Source organism: Triticum aestivum, chromosome 3D, assembly GCF_018294505.1.
Source record: "Triticum aestivum cultivar Chinese Spring chromosome 3D, IWGSC CS RefSeq v2.1, whole genome shotgun sequence".
Classification (NCBI taxonomy): domain Eukaryota; kingdom Viridiplantae; phylum Streptophyta; class Magnoliopsida; order Poales; family Poaceae; genus Triticum; species Triticum aestivum.
Genome location: NC_057802.1, coordinates 585,267,008 through 585,289,661, shown reverse-complemented (window position 1 = coordinate 585,289,661; position 22,654 = coordinate 585,267,008). Strand labels below are relative to the sequence as shown.

At 44.4% G+C, this 22,654-nt stretch overlaps 2 protein-coding genes across 2 annotated transcripts; one reads left to right on the top strand and one right to left on the bottom strand.

The window, feature by feature from the left end:
• Positions 1 to 609: 609 nt before the first annotated feature.
• LOC123075652 (CSC1-like protein At3g54510) lies at positions 610 to 4,928 on the bottom strand. Its single transcript, XM_044498209.1, has 10 exons — positions 4,475 to 4,928; positions 4,228 to 4,371; positions 3,773 to 3,836; positions 3,294 to 3,503; positions 2,533 to 2,718; positions 2,097 to 2,395; positions 1,717 to 1,996; positions 1,359 to 1,631; positions 1,041 to 1,274; positions 610 to 922 (listed from the first exon to the last, which is right to left on the bottom strand). Exons 1-10 carry the CDS (start codon positions 4,756 to 4,758, stop codon positions 767 to 769), a joined length of 2,130 nt encoding a protein of 709 aa, XP_044354144.1. The 5' UTR covers positions 4,759 to 4,928; the 3' UTR covers positions 610 to 766.
• Positions 4,757 to 9,532, top strand: LOC123076588 (uncharacterized). Its single transcript, XM_044498757.1, has 6 exons — positions 4,757 to 4,961; positions 5,505 to 5,712; positions 7,235 to 7,931; positions 8,055 to 8,225; positions 8,385 to 8,636; positions 9,140 to 9,532. Exons 1-6 carry the CDS (start codon positions 4,757 to 4,759, stop codon positions 9,530 to 9,532), a joined length of 1,926 nt encoding a protein of 641 aa, XP_044354692.1.
• The last annotated feature ends 13,122 nt before the right edge of the window (positions 9,533 to 22,654 follow it).

Sequence of the window (22,654 nt, the reverse complement as noted above, 5' to 3'; positions counted from 1 at the left end):
GAGGAAGACGATGAACAGCTGATAGACAGAGCGATAACCTGCAACGACCGCAGGGCATGGAAACCAGTCAAGCAGTGCATCAAAGGCGATTGCGGCGCCGTCGACATATCCATGGCGTGCGTTGGAGGCGACAATAGAGGTAGTCATATCAGAAGTGCGAAGTGGTTTCAGTCTATCTATGCAGTCCTTCGTTTGTGTCTTGGAGGACGAGTACGAGGAGATTCAGCTCTTTCATGGCACCATGGTTCGTGCTCGCCGTCACCTGGGGCGACGTGATGGTGCTGGAGTTCAAGTTATGTGGCGACAATGGCGTCGAACGGCGTCGCTCTTTTAAAGCTCAGCTGCTTGGTTGTTCTAGTCGGCGGATAAAGCATGAGCTGGCCAACATCTTGGTGAAGGTGACTTTGTCCACTATTTAAATGTCCATAGACTAATCTTGAATGGCAAGTTCAAAATGTTTACCTTGGTTTCTACTTAAGCCAAGATTTTTGTTCTCTCCAGCTTTGGTTCCTGGCTTGCTTGTAACAATTTCTTAGTGCAAGTTATGGGCATAATTAACAAATTGTCAAATTGTTCATGTCAAAAATATGTAGTTGCGGGAACAAGTCATGGGATGATCACGCATTACTTACTGAACCACGGAATAATTACAGAAACGAGGCATGTGCCTCTCCATTAGAACGCTGCATGCCAGCGCTCAAATATGTTGTGGCAGAACTTACAGACACAATGACATTATGTAGAAAAACAAGCCATAGAAACAACATTATAACAAACAACGGACTAAAGGCTGCACCGAGCTAGATTCTGGGGAGGACCCTGTCGGACGCATCCATGGCGGCGTGTACGCCCTGACAGCATGTTCCGAGCTGCATTCCGCCTCCCTCTCAGTTTTATCAAGGTCATCGTTGTCCTTGCAGATCTTGCAAAGATATACACAGGAAAGAGCTCATTACGATGAATTTATCTTTATGCTCTTCATGAGAATGCATGTACAATCAAGCAGGAACAGATCAAGTCAAAAACAGCTATAGAGGTACCTGGATCGGCCGGCATTGGAAAGTTGGAAGGAACCGGACCTTGCAGTACTCGTTGAACATGATGTTCAACACAAGCAAGGGGATTGTGGCGAATGAAGCTCCTGGCTTCGACTTCAGGCCGAACAAGCCTATCATTGTAGTTTGCATGAGCGTGACCGAGAGGAAGATGTAGTGGTGGATAGTAGGCCAATATTGTCCACAGGTGTCATACGTGATCTCATATACATCTTCCATCTGTATGAAATAAATAAACTTAGTTACTACAGAAAATGAAAGAAATATGTATGCCAACTAGCCTTATTAACTGACCAAGCTAACCTGGTTGATGAACACGGCATAACCGAGCAAAAAGTAGATCACAAGAATCGGAAGCAGAAGAGGTGAAACGACAGCATACACCATTCCAATCAATACTGCAAGGGAAGCAATGGGCACAACTCTGTAGTAAGGGAAGCCATACAGATATGGTTCATCACTATGTCCAACAGTATGCGCCTTCAAGAAGTGCCATGTTAGCAAACCAAACTGAAGAACCTCAAAGGAAAAGCCTGACATGCCATTGGTCAAGATATATGTGATGAAGAAATCTGACTGCAATGTAAAAAAGTCTGTAAGATAAATGCTTCATGTAGCACAAACAGCAGCAATGTGATTCAATACATTTTCTTGGCTTTACCTGTGCAGAAACAGCACTTGCTAGACGGCTAGGGATATCTTTAGGGTGCGTAAAGGATTCTCCTATCTGATGGAGCAGAGATCCTGAAAGAATACTCAGGAAGAAAACATTTCCTAGCAAGAAGTAGAACACCATGTTGCATGCCTTGATTTCCGTTTGACTTTTTGAAATGCAGCCTTCAAACGAAGCCATACCAAGCATTGCGAACGGAATCAAGTAGATAAATCCGTTCAAAATCATGCTTGGAAGATATCCAGTTACAACAGAACTCAAACCTGGTCTGCAAGATGACATAGCATTAACCCTGTATTAGTGTTGTTATACCCAGGTGAATGATAAACAGCAAACTGTCCAAAGTTATTTAAGTTTCCGCCACTAACATAAGTTGCACAGCTCTGGCCGGTGGGAACCATTTCTCAATCTTCTCAAATTGCACTATCCCTTGCACGGCTGTGACGGGGATGGTGAAGAACACTGTTAGTAAAAATGCAGCAATGAAGACTCCAAGCTTGTATGCAGCAAGACGGTAGAAAGGAATAGCCAGATTTGACCATATTGTCTCAGTTGGCTCAGGAGCATAACGTGTAACCAGTGACAGCGGATTGACATGCTGTTGCGTTTCAGCAGCTTGGGCAGCCTCCAACCGGGACTTGAATGAGACAAAAGCAACTGGTAACTCCTAGAATTGAAAACGATATTAATTTGTGATCAAAGTATAAATACTCGAGCTATTGTTTCTTTTAGCCACTTAAAACTATGGAAGCTACCATTAATGCCAGCAGGTGGAGTCAAAGGTACACAGCGGGTATGGATTACCTTTTGTTTAAGCATATTTTTGCACTGCAGGATTCGGATAGAGTGGTGCACTTCCTTCAGTTTTTGTTCCTGGCTGCGAGCATCTATCGGTCCTGATGTGAACTTAAACCAGATCCACTGCCAAAAGTTGCATCTTCGGGTATCCCTTTTCCTCTCTATCTGTTTTTCAAGTGAAGATGCCAGCTTCTGTAATGTTTGATCACTTGGTTAGTTCATACCAAATAAAATTAGCAAGATGCACTGACATTTCACCTTGATCCATAACGAGTAGGGTGTTTTTGATATTTATAGTCCTTAAGAACATAACACCACAAAAATAGTAGGTTGTTCGTTTTAATTTTTTGACTGCACCTTATGTTTTCTCTAGTGGCTTTACTATAATATATGGTGATGCAGTCTCTTTTTCCTGAACACACATTTAAATGTATGCAATTTTTAATCAGAAGAAACCGCCAGAAAGACGCAAGATTTCATACCACACATTAATTTGACACTTACACTGACCTCTTGTACCTCTGCCTTTTCTTGTTATGTTTATAATCTATTCTAGTCCTGAAATAAGACTATCTACTTTTGATATTCCAGCTGATATGGACAAATTCAGCTCTATGGATTCTCAAACATATGACAAGTTAGTCCAAGAAAGCATGGTCTTCAGAATTGAACTCGTACAGAAATTTGAAAATGTTGTTGCAGTTCATGATAAAATATTCTATAAATAGAAAAGACACAAATGACATTGATTTCTAAAATGTACTGACCTGTAATGACTCGATGTTTCCATTGTCATGCAGTATTTGATATGATTGGTATGTCTGGTAGTGCTTTGAGAAGAAATGATCAACATTACACCCATAAATTCCATGATCTGCGCACACTGGAATTCCTTGAACTAAAATGGTGAACTGATCAGGTCTCTTCCTGTGATACTTCAAGCGTTCAATTCTTTTGTGGGACATCTCTTTGTACTCCTGCTTGAAATTAAATAGAGATGTAACTGGTAACAATATTTCAGCTTAAGACCAGAGCTGAACAGTCACTTCTACAATGATACATCTTTCAGCCAATTGACCCAAGTGTTTAAATGACATCAACAGTCCTTGATTAGGAAACATACCGACAATTTACTAAAAATTTCAGAAGTTAGACAAGATAACAAGACTGAATTTTGCTGCCAACTACAAACGCGCGAACTGAACAAATAGAAGTTGGTTAGCTGACAGTATTTACAAACACCCACCTTGTGAAGCAAATACACCACATAAAAGGATATGAAGCACAGGCATGAAAAATGCACCCAGAGCCTGTCATGAAAGGAGAGTTACATCAGTTACAGGATTTAGCACCAGTTTCAATTGACAAGCAACAGTAGAGTCAGCGTCCGATGAATTTTGAAAGGTCCTATGAAACTACATTTGAGCTGTACATATCTGATAGCTTAAATCATCCAACACCGGCATCACTTATGAAAGACTACATACGTACTGAATTAAGACCTCTGAAAATGTACATAAAGCTACAAATGCTGGACCATGTTGGCACTTTTCGTCATGGCCATAAGGCAATTCATAGCATAAAGGGGTATGTGTACACTTCCGGACGCAATTTATACAGATTTACAAACCATCACCGTGTTTGATTGCATGTTCTATGAATACCTGAATGGTGAAACAGAAAAATGCAGGCAGGGCAAACCTGTCAGAGCCCTTTGGCACGTTGGACACCGTGAAAATCTCCATGGAATTCGGCCTCTTGGTGCCGGACGGACCTGCACTTGTGTAATTCACCGGCGCGAGGATCAACACTCCAACAATCGAGCAGACGCTGAAACAATGGATCCTGCACCTCGGTCGAACCTCTTGATGTGAGTGAGTACGACACGGTTACCAGATTATAGTAACATTCAGAAAACAGGAAGGGATCGGCGGACGGACGGACGCACCCGAGCTTGAAGAGGCGGATGACGGCGAGGGCGTCGAGGCCGTGGCGCCGCAGCACGTCGTCGTCGGAGAGCCGGAAGGCGGCGCGGATCCACCGGAACGACGGGGTCAGCCGGCCGGTGCCGAGGGGCAGCACCCAGCCGGAGCCGGCGGCCCCCGCCATCCGGCGCGGCAGGTAGACGGGCGCGTTCCCGGGCTGCTTCTTGAGCATGGAGAAGAGGGACAGCGCAACCAGCGCCAGCCCCAGGTTGATCGCCGCCGACGCCAGCAGCCCCTCCGCGTCCATGCTGACCCAGACCGCCACCCGCCAGCGCCGCTGCCCCTACCGCTGTAGCGCAGCCGCGCGCGCGCGTGTCGCTGTGCTTTTGTTTCGGGCGTGCGGTGGCCGGAGGCGGGTGGCGACGTGGCGGTCGCGCGGGCGCGGGGCGGCCAGAGCTCGACACGTCCATGCCGCGCCGCAAATGGCGATAGGAGGAGACGCGGGCCCGTGTAAGTCCCGATGGACATGGTCGGCCCGGGGTATTTCCCAGTTTGCGGCCCAACCGCTAGACGCGCCGTCTGTTGTGTGTACTCATCAGCCGGAGGCGGACGTTTGGTCCCTGGCACTATATGTCCCCGGTATCTAGATCATCAATAAGTGCATCGCGATGCGTTGCTAAAGTAGCGATTTATGATATACGGAAGGCAGTGCAGGTGTCGAAGTGGAGTATACTTGAGAAGAACAGTGTTGTACGTCGCTTGGCACATGAGAGGACAGCATCCCGCACAGTACCAAGACGCGTTTTGCAGACACTGCAGTTAAATGTTCTGCTACTGAGACACGGCAACTTTATCCTCGACATTGGAAAGGTGGCAGAGCACTGTAGCATCTGTGTCCAGCAGTACCCTTAAGTGAAAGGGAATCGTTTCTGGCCGGCGCACCGGCCGAACCGTTCCGCCAGACTCGCTCTGCGCGTTGGATCTCTTCAGATCCAAGGATAGAGTCAATCCAATTAGTTGCTCCCTCAGTTTTTGTTACAACCATTCACGAAGGGGTCGCGAGGGGGTCATTTCGCGTCACTGAGAGAGGGGAACGGAGGGGCAGCGGCCTTCGGCGACTGGAGGGGCGACGCCATCGGCGGCCGGAGGGGCAGCGGCTTTCGGCGACCGGAGGGGCGACGGCGTCGGCGGCGCCTGAGATCTGGAGCACCGGCCCCAGGACGGATCTCCCTTCCCCTGTGTCTAATGGATCCTTCGGCAGGTAATTTTTTCCGCCTGCGCCCGTGCTTCTCTCCCTGCATCTGTCCTTGCTCCACCCCCTAGCGATCTGGTGATGTGGTGCGTGGTCGTGGTTTCCTACCGGCCGTCTCAGCAGGGGGTAGATGATGCGGCATGCGTTTGTCAGGTTGTGGTCGTGGGTTGAATCAGAGGATTTAGGGCCTAGGGTTTGTGAGGGATCTGTTCTTCCACGATTTTGTCAGGTTGAAGCAGAGGATCTAGGACCTAGGGTTTGTGAGGGATCTGTTCTTCCACGATTTTAGGGTTTGTGATGCCAAAGCATTTGGCAACTACTTTTTGTTGCCCTATAGTATTTCAAACGGTCTATTTCTAGTACCAGATCATTAATTCCCTATTCGTCAAGCGGTGGGAGCTAATTGTCCGATTTTTGGGCCCAACTGTGTATGCGGCGGATAAATCTTGAGATCTCATTCACAAATTCTTAGTAGTTTTTTAATATAGTAGCTATTGTTGGATTCAAAGCGCTCACTGTGTCGAATAAGAGTAGATCAGAAAGCTTGTTAGAAACAATTTCACACATTTGATTTGCTGAGTGATCTCATGTCAGAAACATCATCATCCACACTAGCACAGCCAGTGAATGTCTGTTCCCGTTAACCTATGCAGCCTGCCTAACGATTCACTTTGCTATGTCAGTCGCTAGTGCAAGGACAAATCTAAATCATTCAGTAGCCATCAGCTAGAGTACTCTGTTCCCCAGTGCATGTATCGTAACCGTTTGTCGCTTCGTTGAACTGTTTGATTCCAGTTTGAGCTTGTGCACTTGCGTGCATATGGTTTCTGGGGAAAATATCTTGCCTCTAGTGGTAACTAGGATGAACTTTGTGGCTGGGGGAGAACAGTGGGTCCAGATCAACAGCGGCGTCCAACTGCCCAGATAGACACACCCACGAAATGCAGAATCAGCTTTGTTGCTTCCTCACTTGTGCTTCATGCTACCTTGCCAAACAAACTTCACCACTTGTATTGTGTCCATGTGGTTCATTGCAACCAAGTTGGGAAATTGGCTATGCAGTGATTGCCTATTTCTTTAAATTCCAGAATTTAAATAAGGTTATCATTTAATTTGTTCACAAATTACAATTTAGTAATGCTAAAGCTTCTGTTTCCCTTCTTCCAATCGGCTATGTTGATGTATGTGCTGAATATAGATATATACAGTCTAGTTGGTACATCTATACATCTGATAACTGAGCACCATCGGCATCAACGCGCTACTATTGGTGTTATTAATATCAAATAGCCCTGCATACTTCTGTTGCAGGCACCTAAACGTACTGTTTAATCCCTATGTGTTGCATACAAATATGTACATTCATGCCCCCTTAGCAAGTTTATGTATGTTTAACTCAAAATCAGATTATTATTTTTAGGTGTTGCATACAGATTTTTTTAGGTGTTCATGTATGTTTTTTTGCTAGCTACTGATGATGCAATTTTAGGGTTTTATTGACTTTTTTTTTCCTTTTCGCATATGTTGCAAGCACCTCTGGTGAGAATGAGGGGAGTAAGAAGGTTAAGAAGAAGATCAAGAAGAAAGGCAATCTATGTGGCTTTAAGTCAAGGTTTAACTCAAAAAGGCTGGCTGAGATTGGGAAGCAAGTATCACCGGAAAAACGGAGAATCATAAGGCAGGGACCGTTTGGAGACTTGTTGGACATCCGGTCTTTCAAGGTGCCCCATGAGCTCATTGAGTTTGTTGTGATGAACACGAATCACATACTCTCTGAGTTCAAACACAAGAACAAGTCCATCACCTTCAGCAAGCTCATGGTGAAAAGGATTTTCAACGTGCCATCCGGTGATAGACCCATGAAGCTTCTTAAGAAGAGTGATGAACATGATCTTCGCAGCATCTACAAGGAGGGGAACAGGGCTCCAATCGCCCATGTTGTCAAGTTGCTCACTAGTTGCAGCGATGAGGACGTGGTTATGATAAATAGGACTTGGACACTCCTTGCGTTGGCAACAGTTTTGTGCCCAGGCACTGGCAATATGGTGAATCTCGAGTATCTAGCTTCCTTGGAAGATATGTCTTTGGTGCATGAATTCGCTTGGGATGAGCACTTGTTGGCACGAGCGATGGAGGAGGTTGGAGTCTTTCAAGAGAAGAAGAGGATGCAAGCAAATACAGAAAAAGCAGCAGAGTTTCAGATCGCTTCATGCCTTCCCATGTTAGCGGTATGCAACGCAACATTATGAAATACCTCCATCTTTTTTCTTTGCTGCATGAAACCTTCTGTAAGTTTCTATAGCTCGCATTTATGTTTTTGTTGGCTAATGTCCGTTTTCCATTCCATGCAGATCATATACATGGATCATATTGATATCCCGCCCGGCCTCCCAAATGAGCATGCCATTGATTATTCCGTGCCGAGGATACGCTTTGTTTGCCAAAAGGATTTTGATTGGTTGGATAAAGTTGACAAGAACAAGCTCACTCTTGTCCAACCTTTCTACGGGAAACACACCCAAGTAATTTTGCTACATCCCGCCTATGTATTTTCCTTTGCCAAGGGAGTATTAACACCCCCTTGTTTTTTGCTCACTGAATTTGCATGTAGCAATCTTTGCTTTTCCATTTAGGTTATGGCAGCCTTCTTATTTGTCTCCCCTCATGTTTTGTTTTCCTAGATCCGGAGTTTGTGCAACACCCCCTATGCAGCACAACTCATGGGACAGGAAGTTGGTGCTGAAGCAGCCAGTGGGCAGGGAGTTGGTGCTAAAGCACCTAGTGGCCAAGGAAGCCAAATTCAAGGTGCTGACATTCAAGCAAAGGATTCTCAATCAAACGAGGCTCAACAAAATGTTGATGTTGAACCACACCTATCATCATCGCTCAACGATTGGCTACAGCAATCATTTCCTAGCATGCAAGATCTAAGGGTACTCTTTCCCAATCTACACTATCTTTTTATTTGTATTTCCTGTTTACCTTTGGCTTTGCATTATTTACTATACCCAGTTGCAAGTGTATATTTTGTTTGCTGCATCCCTTATTCTGATGTGCTACAACCATGTTCTGTTTTTGCTTCATATGTGGTTTAAGTTCATACCTACTAGGCTTTTTTGCTGCATCCATATGTCTAGTGTGCTACAACTACATTCTGTTTTTGCTTCAAACATATCATAATTTTGCTACATCCATATCAATAATTTGCTACCTAGAGGTATAGACCATTTGTTTTTTATGCTTCATCCATGACAGTAAATTGCTACAATCACACTATTTGTTTGATACATAGTGACACAGCAGCACACCTACTTGTTTCTCGCTTCATCCATATCTCTAATGTGCTACACCCACATTTGTATTTTTTTTACATCCATACTTCTCAAAATCTGGATATACTTGTCACTAAAAATGTTGGACACTTGCCTTCTTGTAGGTACCAACTCAGTTTCAAATGCTCTACGACAAGCACAAGGGTATTTTTGCAGCAGAGGTGGATGGTGTAGCAGGCAAGTTTGGACAGTGTTTAAAGGGATTGCAGTGCAACCGGATGGCCGCTCTCCTTCGTGATGTTGGAGACGCCATCACAGCTACCAATGAGCCCAACTTTTCCTTTGAAGCACCTATCATGGACGAATGTCGCAGAAAAGAGAATGATGCTAAAGCTGCAAATGCCGACATTGGTGCTCAAGCTCAAGCTCAAGGTACAACACCTAGCATCAACAAGGATGAAGTCACCGGATTGAACCTAGAAGTTGCAACAGAGGCTGCGGAAACTCGTGAGCAACAAAGAGTGAGTTTCGAGATGGAAGGCAATGCCTCACTGTAGGAGATATGCCCTAGAGGCAATAATAAATGATATTATTTATCTCCGAGTTCATATTATGTTTATGTTCCATGCTATAACTGCAATGATTCTCGAGTCTGCAATATTCACGAGGCTCGGAGGAAGACTCATATGCACGTGTGGAATAATAAACGGTAAGAAGTATTCCTAGTCTGGCCTCTAAGACTAGCTCAAGTGTTGCATGATGGTTCTGTTTTCCTGATCATGGGCATGTCTATGCCAGCAACTTTGAGGGCAAAATGTTAAGAGAACATTTGTGTTGAATCGACCCGGATTGATGTTATGCTATGAGATTCATTCATCACAAGTTAATGGTACATAACACAGAGATGGTTAACGTTTGCATGATTCCTTAGACCATGAGAGTATCGAGTTTCTTCATGCTTGCTTCATGAACTTTGGGGTTTGTTCAACGTCATCCGTAAATGGGTGGCTATTACGGCGGCTTACAGGTTCATGGAAAAGTGTGTCAAGTAACTTGATAACTCAAGATTGGGATTTGCTCCTCCGACGATGGAGAGATATCTCTGGGCCCTCTCGGTGTTACGGTATCCATCATCATCTGGCCAGACACTTTGTGATTTGATCACGGGGATGCCGGAACACGATAACGAGAAAAGAGAACAATACCGGTAACGAGGTAACTAGCATAGTGGACAAGTTGTTGATCCACGGGAATGCCAACATGTCTCACCTCGGGTATTTGTAACATATCGCAAAGCAACAGGAATAGCACACGGCAACTGGAGGTTCACTCGAATATTTATTCGTGTGGGTATAGGGGTCAATATGGGTGTCCACGGCTCCGATGTTGATCATTGATCGGAAAGGGTTCCAGTCATGTCTATACTTCACCGAACCTATAGGGTCACACGCTTAAGGGTCATCTATCTGCTGAATACTAGACAAGGAGTCTGAGAGAAAATCATCAAAAAAGTTTCGGACAGCGGAAAAGTTCCGCAGAAAGAGGTCATCGGCTGAGTTTCGATGAAACTGAAAAGTTGTTTCAGGGGATACCATAAAGTCAAATTGGTTTCGGCACATTCCTGATAATTCTTGGAGGGTGCCAGAATCATTCTGGAAGCTTTCTGGAATTTTCCAGGATAATAACCGGATATGCTCCGGAGCTGCGGAACCACTTCAGATGCTTTTCGCAGATGAAAATCACTAAACCGGAATTGTTTCGGAACGCGTTGAAAATAATTTTGGTGGGTACTGGAAATGTTCTAAGCCCACACGAATATTTTCAGTTCGAACGGACAGTGAAAAATGTCGTCGTGAATAGTGAAAGTGCTTTTTGGGATATTTTATGGTGAGTCACCTTTTGGGATATTTCCAAAAGGCTTCTAGAAGGGCTTGGGGGCCAAGCATGCTCCTTATGGGGGTCCCCCAAGGGGGTTGGCCGGCCACATATGTGGGGCTCCATGGAGCTCCACTTCCCTCCCCATTATGCCATTCATGTGTGACATTTGCATGGGCATTTTGGGTTTTTGTGAGCCATCCCTACCCCTTGGCTTTCCTATAAATAGAGGAGGAGTGGGCAGCCCAAACCTCATCCCTTCTCACATACAAGTGCCATGCATGATCTGGCTTCTCTCTCCCTCCCAGGAAATAGTTTCGTAGAGCCGAAAGGCTGTCTGGGTTCCGGTGGGAACTAGTTCTGGATGGCGAAGCCCTGCCGGATAGATGACACCGTATGTGTGCAACTCTGTAGAGAGATCGTAGTTTCGGTCTTAGTTTGTGAGTGCCTCCCGAAGGTCTGTCCGTGTGACCCTCCGAGTTTCGAAGGTCCTCCCGAAGGGCTGTCCGAGTGACCGTTCGAGTTTCGAAGGTCCTCCCGAAGGGCTGTCTGCGACACCGTCCGGGGGGCTGTTCGACCGCCTCCCGGAGGGCTGTCTGAGGAGCAGATGAGGGAATACATCCTCGTGGTTGGGAGGTTGTAAATCCTAGCTGCGGGGATCTGCACCGCCGATCGTCATCGACTCTACTTCCCGCTGCGCTACGAGTCGGTAACGAAAAAGATCAAACCTTGTATGCAGTCTCCATAGTGGTCCTGGGCTGGTGCGTAGGTCGGAAAATTTTTGTTTTCTACTGCGTTACCCTACAGTGGTATCAGAGTCATGCTATGCGTAGATGCAGGTTGCGATCTAGAATACATAGAGATGTATGGGTATTGCATAATATAATTAGGTAGTAGATGAGATCTATTGCTGAAAATTATTTATGCGGGTGACAGATGAAATCTGTGACCCGATGTTCTTGTTGCTTCCCTAGAATTTGTGTTTGCTCAATCTCGAGACAGCATGGTGGAATTTGAAAAAGTTCTGGCAATTCGTGATCCTGATTGATCATGGAAGTGCTATCAATTCTTTGGGTTCTGCCGTAGTCAAAAGAAAGATGAAATTCGCAGACGACAGGGCAATGCGGATATGATCTGCACGGGGGTCATGCGTATGACGAAGTTTAGTATGGGGTTCGAGATTTTATTGTCTCGTGCTTCATACACCCTGCAAAGTTAATCTAGCGACATGAACTATCATACTTGATGTAACGCCCCGAGACCAACGCTTCAGAAGACTTCCATATTTTTCATGATCACCGTGTGTTTCTTTTGTGCTTGCTCTTTTATTTTTTTTTCATTGCATCATGTCATCATGCCATCATGTCATTAATTTTTTAAAAACCTCAAGTAAATTGCATGGATCTTCGATCCATTTAAATCGAGGGAAATGCACATGGTGATTTCTCTTTATAACATATCCTCCCAATATTCGGGAGCTATATTAAATATTTCTTAATTTGGAAATCTCCATAACACACTTGCAAATAATCCCGATACCTTTGTTATGTTAATTCTTGGTCTCCAATCTTGCCATATATTCTTTCTTCACTTTCCGGAGCTCCACCAAAAATCCGAACATTTTTGGACCTTCCCAACCCTCACTTCCTATTCAAATCATTTGAATTAAATTCAAATGCATTTGAATTTATATCTTTCAATCAGGCCACTTCTATTTTTCCTGGATCAAGCGCATTTTTATGAGCCCGGGAAAATTACCCCCATGCGAAAATTCTTTCCCTAACCCCTCTCTTTCTTTTATTCTCTCTATTTCTTTTCTGTTAAAGAGAGTATGAGAGTGAGAGAGAGAGAGAAGTGAGCCCAGCTGGGCCTCCCAACTCCAAGCCGGCCCATCCCCGCGGCCACCTAAGCCCCGCTGCTAACCCTAGCCCAATGCCCTCACCCGATCTCCTCCTCTCCCTCTCGTCCTCCCACACCGCCGCCAGTGCCCGACCCCCTCACCCTCTCCTCGCGCCCTCGATCCCCATCTCTCCCTCCTCTCAATCTCTCCCTCGCGCTCCCCCTCAGCGCCGTCAACACCTCGACCCCTGCCTCTTGTCAGCCACACACACACCTCGAGCCAGGGGAGGAGCCCCCACACCCGATTCCTCCAGCGCCGCCAGAGAGAGAGAGAGAGAACCACAGCGCCTCGCTCGATCCCCTCTCTCCCCTTCGTCCTCCTCCTGCGCCGCACCCACAGACAGAGAGGAGCGAGAGCTCCTCGCGCTCGATCCCCATGGTCGCCTCGTGCAACTACTGGCCGCGCTAACCACCTACCCCGACGAGTTCCGTGCCCTTCTCCTTCCGACGCGCCACCTCCTTCTCCCTCGCGCCCTCCTCCATCAGCAAGCCGTCACCGCCTCCCTGCCATGGTTGCGTGCTTCCTCGACCCGCGCCCTGCCTCTGCCTTCTCTGTTGCCCTTCCCGACAACCATGCGCTGCTGCAAGCCTCCCCTCGCCTCGGCTCCTCTGCTCCGGCAACACCCTAGCACCTCGCTGCTGCTCCTGCTCGATGCTCCAGAGACGCCCGTGATCTTCTGCTCTGATGTGAGCGTGCCAGCGCCTCCGTTGCCTCTGCCGCCCCTTGCTGCCGGAGCCTTGCCCTGCCTGCTCGTCCCTTTGCCGCTTGCGGTCCAACTCCGAGGTCATGGCCGTGTAGTCGAACTTGACAAAAACGGCAAGACCACACGGACGCTCGAACGACTTCACACCGAAACGTCAAGTACCTCGTCAATACGTGTACGACTACCGTCGCCACGAAGACCGCGAGTTCAACTACTTCCACAACGCGTCGTGTACGACTACCGTCACTTGGGTTCGACAAGACGTCGAGTACCACTACGTTTGCCATGTACATCTACACCAAGTACCACGACATCGACGACCCTCAAGTTCAACTACCGGCGACCCCGAACATCTATGGAACATGAACGACTACTTCCTCTTCGACTCGTGAACGACTACTTCCACTACGACCGTCCCGAGAACGTCTACTTCCTCTACATTGCACCGAACTCGAACCGTCCCGTTTGCACGCTTCGAAGGTATAACTGCCGAGACATTGACCTGTGGATGAATGCATGTGTTGTATGAGATGCATGTTTGGATGTGGTATCCGCCCGTGAACGTTAGTTGTTCCCGCGTTTGACACCGCCGTTGACCCGTGGGAACCCGGTAACCGGGAGCACCCCACCATCTCTTGCGTGTTCCACACATCCGCACATTTCTCTTTTGCACCGGTATCTCAATCGAGTTACTGGAACCGATATGTTGTCGTGGCATCATTTTCGGATTCGTTGCCGTGGCACCCTTTTCTTCCACCATGGTGACAAATGCTTCATAACATGCTCATGTCAACATTTTCATAAAATTGCATAAAACTTGCATATGTCATTCGCATCATGATAACAACATTTAAATGTTTAAAATTGTGTTTGCATTTAAATTGCTATATGCATATGGGGATTTTCCGGAATTGTCGTTTGTTATTTCCGGCCTCATTTAAATTGCCTAAAAAGTGTAGTTTACTTATGCTTAACCTCTTGCCATGTTAATCAACATTTATTATTGTTGGGTACATAACCGAGAGAGAACTAAATAATTGATGTGGTGTTTCGTCAATATGCAACTCGTTGCATATTGAGCTCCACTTAATTTGTAGTATTGTTTGTGCATTTTGCCATGCCATGCCTCATTAAATCGGACATGCATCATACTTATTTGTGCATCATGCCATGTGTATGTGGTGGTTGTTTACTATGTTGTTTGTTTCTTTCCGGGTTGCTTCTCTCGTTAGCTTCGGGTTCGTTCCGGAGTTGTGAGGATTCGTTCGACTACGTCCGTTTGTCTTCTTCATGGACTCGTTCTTCTTCCTAGCGGGATTTCAGGCAAGACGACCATACCCTCGAAATCACTTCTATCTTTGCTTGCTAGTTGTTCGCTCTTTTGCTATACCTCGCTACCTACCACTTGCTATTTCAAGCCTCCCAAATTATCATGTCAGCCTCTAACCTTTTCACCCTTCCTAGCAAACCGTTGTTTGGCTATGTTACCGCTTTTGCTCAGCCCCTCTTATAGCATTGTTAGTTGCAGGTGAAGTTGAAGATTGCTCCATGTTGGAACATGATTATGTTGGGATATCACAATATCTCTTATCTTAATTAATGCATCTATATACTTGGTAAAGGGTGGAAGGCTCGGCTTTATGCCTGGTGTTTTGTTCCACTCTTGCCGCCCTAGTTTCCGTCATACCGGTGTTATGTTCCTTGATTTTGCGTTCCTTACGCGGTTGGGTGATTTATGGGACCCCCTTGACAGTTCGCCTTGAATAAAACTCCTCCAGCAAGGCCCAACCTTGGTTTTACCATTTGCTACCACCTATCCCCTTTTCCCTTGGGTTCTGCAGACTCAAGGGTCATCTTTATTTTAGACCCCCCCGGGCCAGTGCTCCTTCGAGTGTTGGTCCGAACCGAGAAGCCTGCGGGGCCACCTCGGGGAAACTCGAGGTCTAGTTTTACTCGTAGCTTGACTTATCCGGTGTGCCCTGAGAACGAGATATGTGCAGCTCCTATCGGGATTTGTCGGCGCATCGGGCGGCTTTGCTGGTCTTGTTTTACCATTGTCGAAATGTCTTGTAAACCGGGATTCCCAGACTGATCGGGTCTTCCCGGGAGAAGGAATATCCTTCGTTGACTGTGAGAGCTTATAATGGGCTAAGTCGGGACACCCCTGCAGGGTATTATCTTTCGAAAGCCGTGCCCGCGGTTATGTGGCAGATGGGAATTTGTTAATATCCAGTTGTAGAGAACTTGACACTCGACTTATTAAAACGCATCAACCGCGTGTGTAGCCGTGATGGTCTCTTCTCGGCGGAGTCCGGGAAGTGAACACGGTTTTTGGGTTATGTTTGACGTAAGTAGGAGTTCAGGATCACTTCTTGATCATTACTAGTTGACGACCGTTCCGTTGCTCCTCTTCTCGCTCTTATTTGCGTATGTTAGCCACCATATATGCTAGTGCTTGCTGCAGCTCCACCTCACTACCCTTTCCTACCCTTAAGCTTAAATAGTCTTGATCTCGCGGGTGTGAGATTGCTGAGTCCTCGTGACTCACAGATACTTCCAAAACAGTTGCAGGTGCCGAGGATACCAGTGCAGGTGACGCAACCGAGCTCAAGTGGGAGCTCGATGAAGATCTTGTTCGTTGTGTTGTTTCTTTTCATGTTGATCAGTAGTGGAGCCCAGTTGGGACGATCGGGGATCTAGCAGTTGGGTTGTCTTCTTTTCTTTTGGCTTTGACCGTAGTCGGTCTATGTGTGTATCTTGAATGATGTATGAATTCATTTATGTATTGTGTGAAGTGGCGATTGTAAGCCAACTCTTTATCCCATTCTTGTTCATTACATGGGATTGTGTGAAGATGACCCTTCTTGCGACAAAACCACAATGCGGTTATGCCTCTAAGTCGTGCCTCGACACGTGGGAGATATAGCCGCATCGTGGGTGTTACACTTGATGATGAACGTTGGTCGCTGCGGTTTAAGTCAAAACCTTAGAAGCCACGTAAAATAAATTTTGCATAAACCGATTGGAGACGTCTAACTTGGTTTTGCAGGATGTTCATGTGATGTGGTATAGCAGTGCTCATACTAATTCGATTATGTATGAGATGACTATATGATGTAATTTGATTAACATGACCTGCGTGTCATGATTCGGCATGATGGCTGGAGGCATATGATTGCACTTTAATGACCTGCGTGTCAACCTTAAGTAATGCATTAATTTTATACGCTATGGAGATAGCAATATTATCTAGTGCATCGACAAGGTGGTGGCAATCTTCGCGAAGGTGAACACCAACACGAATGCCGAAGACGAAGAAATGAAATACTTCTCCGTCAAAAAGGGCTATACCATATCATGCTATTATGAATTGCCTGAGATGTTTATCCCTTATGATGCACCCTTCTTGATTGCGCGGTAGTCACTTTTTATTAGGGTGATCTCTCACAAAAATACCAAGTAGTTAGTGTTCTCCCAAGTGTAGCACCGTCACGGCACCTATCTTTTCGGGGTGCGCCGTGTCACACGGGTACGAACGATTAGAGAAGTGTGAGGCGGGTGAGTTAAGACCTCGCAGCGAGATCACTTGGTTGTCTTGACATTCAGGCATGACCGTCATGAGCTCGGAACACACGCATCGAAAGATGAACAAGAGTCACATAGAGATGTGATTGGCAAGTTGGCCTACCGATTGAGATTTTTCGTCATCAGTGGTGTTACACCAATGGCGAACAATTGAAATGTGGGTCTTGTATCACTCACAATCAATTTTGAGAGATACTGATTTGAGTGGGAGCGCACTGTTGAATTAACATGTTTAATTCTTAGTGCAATTAATTATGAACATTGTCTAAGTGTTATATGCAAAATAGTTGTAGAATAATGGCTCGCGTTTCCACCTTCCCTATTAAAATTGAATAGCTGTTAAATATCTGGTTAAAACTTTACGATTGGTAACGTAATGTGAGGATTGTCCTCAAAAGTGCCGAGAAGGACTTTGTCCTATCGCATGCTTTCCGTATCCTCCCGCTAATGCTATGGATCATGTGACTCTCGTCCTTTGATCCAAAAGCTAGAATTCTGTTACGGTCAAGTGAAATATGTTTGCTTCCATGAAACTCGAACTTCGATAGTTTGGGATAGTTATGTTATATTCATGGAACTGGAAATTAATTTTCAGATACAAACAAAGGCTGAAAGATATGAAATATCCAAAGCAATGTTTGATTGCAAATTATTAGTAAAGTGTTTACTATGCATTAGACTGATAAGAGAGGGATCCAGAAGAACGCCTGTCATATAATGAAAGGTGAATAAAACAACAACTTAAAGAGAAAGGAAGTGTCCAAAGGGTGTTAGTATGACTTACACGCCTAGGAAGTCCGGGGCTAACGCCACTCTTAAGTTGGGTGCTTCTTTTGCGAGTAGGAGAAATACTAAAAGTTAAACTGTTAGAAGTATAAAGGTAGAAAGAAAGATGACTGAAATATCCAGCTCATGTATGAATTATGGTTAAAGATATAGTAGGCTGGTCAAAGATATAGTTCTTGGGAATTATGGTTAATCACTAATTCTTGGGTATTTTGAGTTAATCACAAAGATACCCACTCGATTGCATTCTGTTACGAATCAATGTAAGAGCTACTATGGCCTAAAAGGCTAGCCAGAAATGAGGTTAAGGTATACACAGGGAACATAGTAAATGTTACTATACCTTCCATCGGTGTATTGCCGTCTGTATTTATTTTCATAATTCATTTAGAGTTTTACAAACTCTATCCCATTGCATAAGGTATCTTGCAAGAAGGTTGTTCATAAGAGAACTTTTTATATATGTTCGATGTTATGAATAACACAAGGGCCATACTTTCATTATGAATGAGATGTATGTTATGAATATTGATAATAATACAATACCTCTGGGTTTACTTTCGTAATTCATTTTAGAGTTTCATACACTCTAGCCCATTGCACAATGTTTGTTGCAAAAGAGTTGTTCATAAAAACAACAATTGTTGTTAAGTATTATGAATAACATGAAGGGCCATGCTTCCATCCAAGATGGATGTATGTTATGAATATTGATGGTAATATAATACTTCCATAACACTGACGCTAAATGTCGCAAGACTATGAGAATACCACACATGTGTGGCACTGTATTTGGTCACATTGGAGAAACCCGCATGGAAAAATTCCATTGTGATGGATTTTGAAGTCGTTTGATTTTGAATCATCTGACACTTGCAACTTTTCTCCGAAAAGTGAAGTGACTGAAATACCGTTCACAGGCCATAAGGAACGAGCAACAAACTTATTGGTGATCATACATTTTGATGTGTGTAGTTCAATAAATGTTGTTGCAAGTAGTGGATTTATATATCTTCAGAAATGACTCAAGTAGATATATGGATATTTGCTTGATGAGACGTAAGTCTGGATCTTTTGAAATCATTCGAAAGGTTTTCAAAAATGAAGTAGAAGTTATTGTAACAAGAAAATTATGTTTCTGCAATTTGATTGCACAAAGGAATATTTGAGTTACATGTTTAGCGAATGTCTGATGAGTTGTGAAAGGGGTTTCATAACTTGCACCTCCCGGAACACCACTGCAAGTGAAAAGTCCGTGGAGATGTAATCTAACCATTTATGACATGGTAAGGTCAAAGATGACATAAATAAATTTGCCATTATCCTTTTTAAAGTGATGCTTTAGAGACTGCGGCTTTTACACTGAAAAGAGCTACATCGGGTCTGTTGAAATGAAGCCATGGTATGGTACGCCCAACCATGTTATATCTTTTCTTAACATTTGGAATATGGGGCTTGTGTAAAAGGTTACAAACCTATTCCAAATCAGACAAGTGCTACTTTGTAGGTTATACCAAAATGTTGGGTATTCCTCCCTCACTATACCGAGGCAAATAGTTTTGCCGCGAAACGGTGTGCTTTTAAAGAGAATGGTTCTTTCAAAAAGGTGAGTGGGAGAATAGTGCAACTCGACGAGATAAACAGTATCTTCGTCATCAGATCAAAGGAAAGAGACCTTGGAAGTAATTCCAGAGTTTCCTACTGCGACTGATACGGAAGTCTCTACAATAAAATGTATGAACTTCGGTCGAACTTGTAGCTGAACCACGTAGGCAAGGCTCGTGCAAACCTCTCAGGTGCGCAAACGAGATATTGTTGTTAGACAACATTATACCTACGATACACAAGGAAGCGTTGATGGGCCCTGACTCCGGAATTGGCTAAATGCCAATACAACCCGAGTTAGTTTCCATATAAGTGATTCAAGATTAAAACCTTGATACACCTTTCGGAAGACTTAGAGTCTAACGAATATTTATGGAACTTAAAACTGATACGGATAAAAATGTTTTATCCATAAAGCTCGACTTGTTGAAATAACAAGTTCAAGAGTTGACTACGATGAGGTTGTTTTCATCGTAGCGATGCTTAAAGTCGGTTCGGGTTGAACTAGCAATTAATACATATTTCAATCATGAGATATGAAACATGGATGACAATAGGATTTCCATCTGATGGAAATGAAACCAAGGACTTGCATGTGTTACAGTCCAAGGCATTTTGTCTATCCAGAGGATGCTAGTAAGGGTGCAAACTTCAGAGTTCCAGCGATGGACAGAAGAGAGCAAAATGGAGTTGGAATCTTCGTGCTTTGATGAAATGGTCAAAGGGGTTTGACTTCATCAATGGGTAACGAAGATGCTTGTAATTCAAGAAAGTAAGTGGGAGCGTAATAATATTTCTAAAAACCTTGTGTGCTTGACACATTGTTAATTGGAAATAAATTTCTTGACACGAATTAGGACTTCATTTGAAAATAGTTTTTTGATGAAGTGCTTAGGCTAAATAGCCTCAATATTAGGCATAATGATCTATGGAGATAGATTTACCTAATAGGGCTAAGCAATGAATACATATTGACAAGGTGCTAAAACCTTTTAGCATTTAAAACCGCCAGGGAGTGATTCTTGCCGGAGTCACATGGAAGAGTTTTTTGCAAGACTCGGTGTCCCAAAACACTGATGAGCAAAATACATGATGCAGATTCCACACACTTTTGTGTTTGGATTAATCATGTATTCCATGGTATGTAAAACAACCAGATACGTCCGATACTCCCAAGGTGTTGCGAGTATGGATACTAATGTGATCAAAGTACTGATCATGGGACAACAGTGAAAGATGTCATTGAGTACTAGAGTAAGTACTGATGATATGTTTTCTCGCAAGCGGAGATCATGAAGAGTTCGTTGTAAAATGTTACATCGATACAGTCTTCATCTTTTCTCCATGCGATTTTCGATTTAAGTTAAGGGTTTTGTGTAATACACAATATGGTGGCACGTTAGTTGGAAATTGTTCCAAACAAGTTACTGTGGCGAATTCTATAACAGAGGCGAAGTATGTTGCCGCTTTAGAAGCGACAAAGACAAAGATGTTGAATCATATAGTTCATTCATGAACTTAGTATGGTTCCAAGAAGGCTTTGGTCAATGGGACACTATTGCAGATAGTTGCTCCATAACTCAGTCTGAGGAATCAGGTTTCGACCAATGATTCACATATATACAAAGCCAAGTCCACACAAAATATGAATTTTGTGAAAGCATGAAAATGTGAGGATATGCAGAGATACACATGGAGCTGAAGTTGTCAGATCCGATGGACATCAGGCTATACCACATGCGAAGCATTTTTTACACCAGTATGCCATAGGTGTAAAGTGCATTAGCATTAACTAGATTATTGACTCTAGTGCAAGTGGGAGTCTGTAGGAGATATGCCCTAGAGGCAATAATAAATGATATTATTTATCTCCGAGTTCATATTATGTTTATGTTCCATGCTATAACTGCAATGATTCTCGAGTCTGCAATATCCACGAGGCTCGGAGGAAGACTCATATGCACGTGTGGAATAATAAACGGTAAGAAGTATTCCTAGTCTGGCCTCTAAGACTAGCTCAAGTGTTGCATGATGGTTCTGTTTTCCTGATCATGGGCATGTCTATGCCAGCAACTTTGAGGGCAAAATGTTAAGAGAACATTTGTGTTGAATCGACCCGGATTGATGTTATGCTATGAGATTCATTCATCACAAGTTAATGGTACATAACACAGAGATGGTTAACGTTTGCATGATTCCTTAGACCATGAGAGTATCGAGTTTCTTCATGCTTGCTTCATGAACTTTGGGGTTTGTTAAACGTCATCCGTAAATGGGTGGCTATTACGGCGGCTTACGGGTTCATGGAAAAGTGTGTCAAGTAACTTGATAGCTCAAGATTGGGATTTGCTCCTCCGACGATGGAGAGATATCTCTGGGCCCTCTCGGTGTTACGGTATCCATCATCGTCTGGCCAGACACTTTGTGATTTGATCACGGGGATGCCGGAACACGATAACGAGAAAAGAGAACAATACCGGTAACGAGGTAACTAGCATAGTGGACAAGTTGTTGATCCACGGGAATGCCAACATGTCTCACCTCGGGTATTTGTAACATATCGCGAAGCAACAGGAATAGCACACGGCAACTGGAGGTTCACTCGAATATTTATTCGTGTGGGTATAGGGGTCAATATGGGTGTCCACGGCTCCGATGTTGATCATTGATCGGAAAGGGTTCCAGTCATGTCTATACTTCACCGAACCTATAGGGTCACACGCTTAAGGGTCATCTATCTGCTGAATACTAGACAAGGAGTCTGAGAGAAATCATCGAAAAAGTTTCGGACACCGAAAAGTTTCGGACAGCGGAAAAGTTCCGCAGAAAGAGGTCATCGGATGAGTTTCGATGAAACTGAAAAGTTGTTTCAGGGGATACCATAAAGTCAAATTGGTTTCGGCACATGCCTGATAATTCTTGGAGGGTGCCAGAATCATTCTGGAAGCTTTCTGGAATTTTCCGGGATAATAACCGGATATGCTCCGGAGCTGCCGGAACCACTTCAAATGCTTTTTGCAGATGAAAATCACTAAACCAGAATTGTTTCGGAACGCGTTGAAAATAATTCTGGTGGGTACCGGAAATGTTCTAAGCCCACACAAATATTTTCAGTTCGAACGGACGCTGAAAAATGTCGTCGTGAATAGTGAAAGTGCTTTTTGGGATATTTTATGGTGAGTCACCTTTTGGGATATTTCCAAAAGGCTTCTAGAAGGGCTTGGG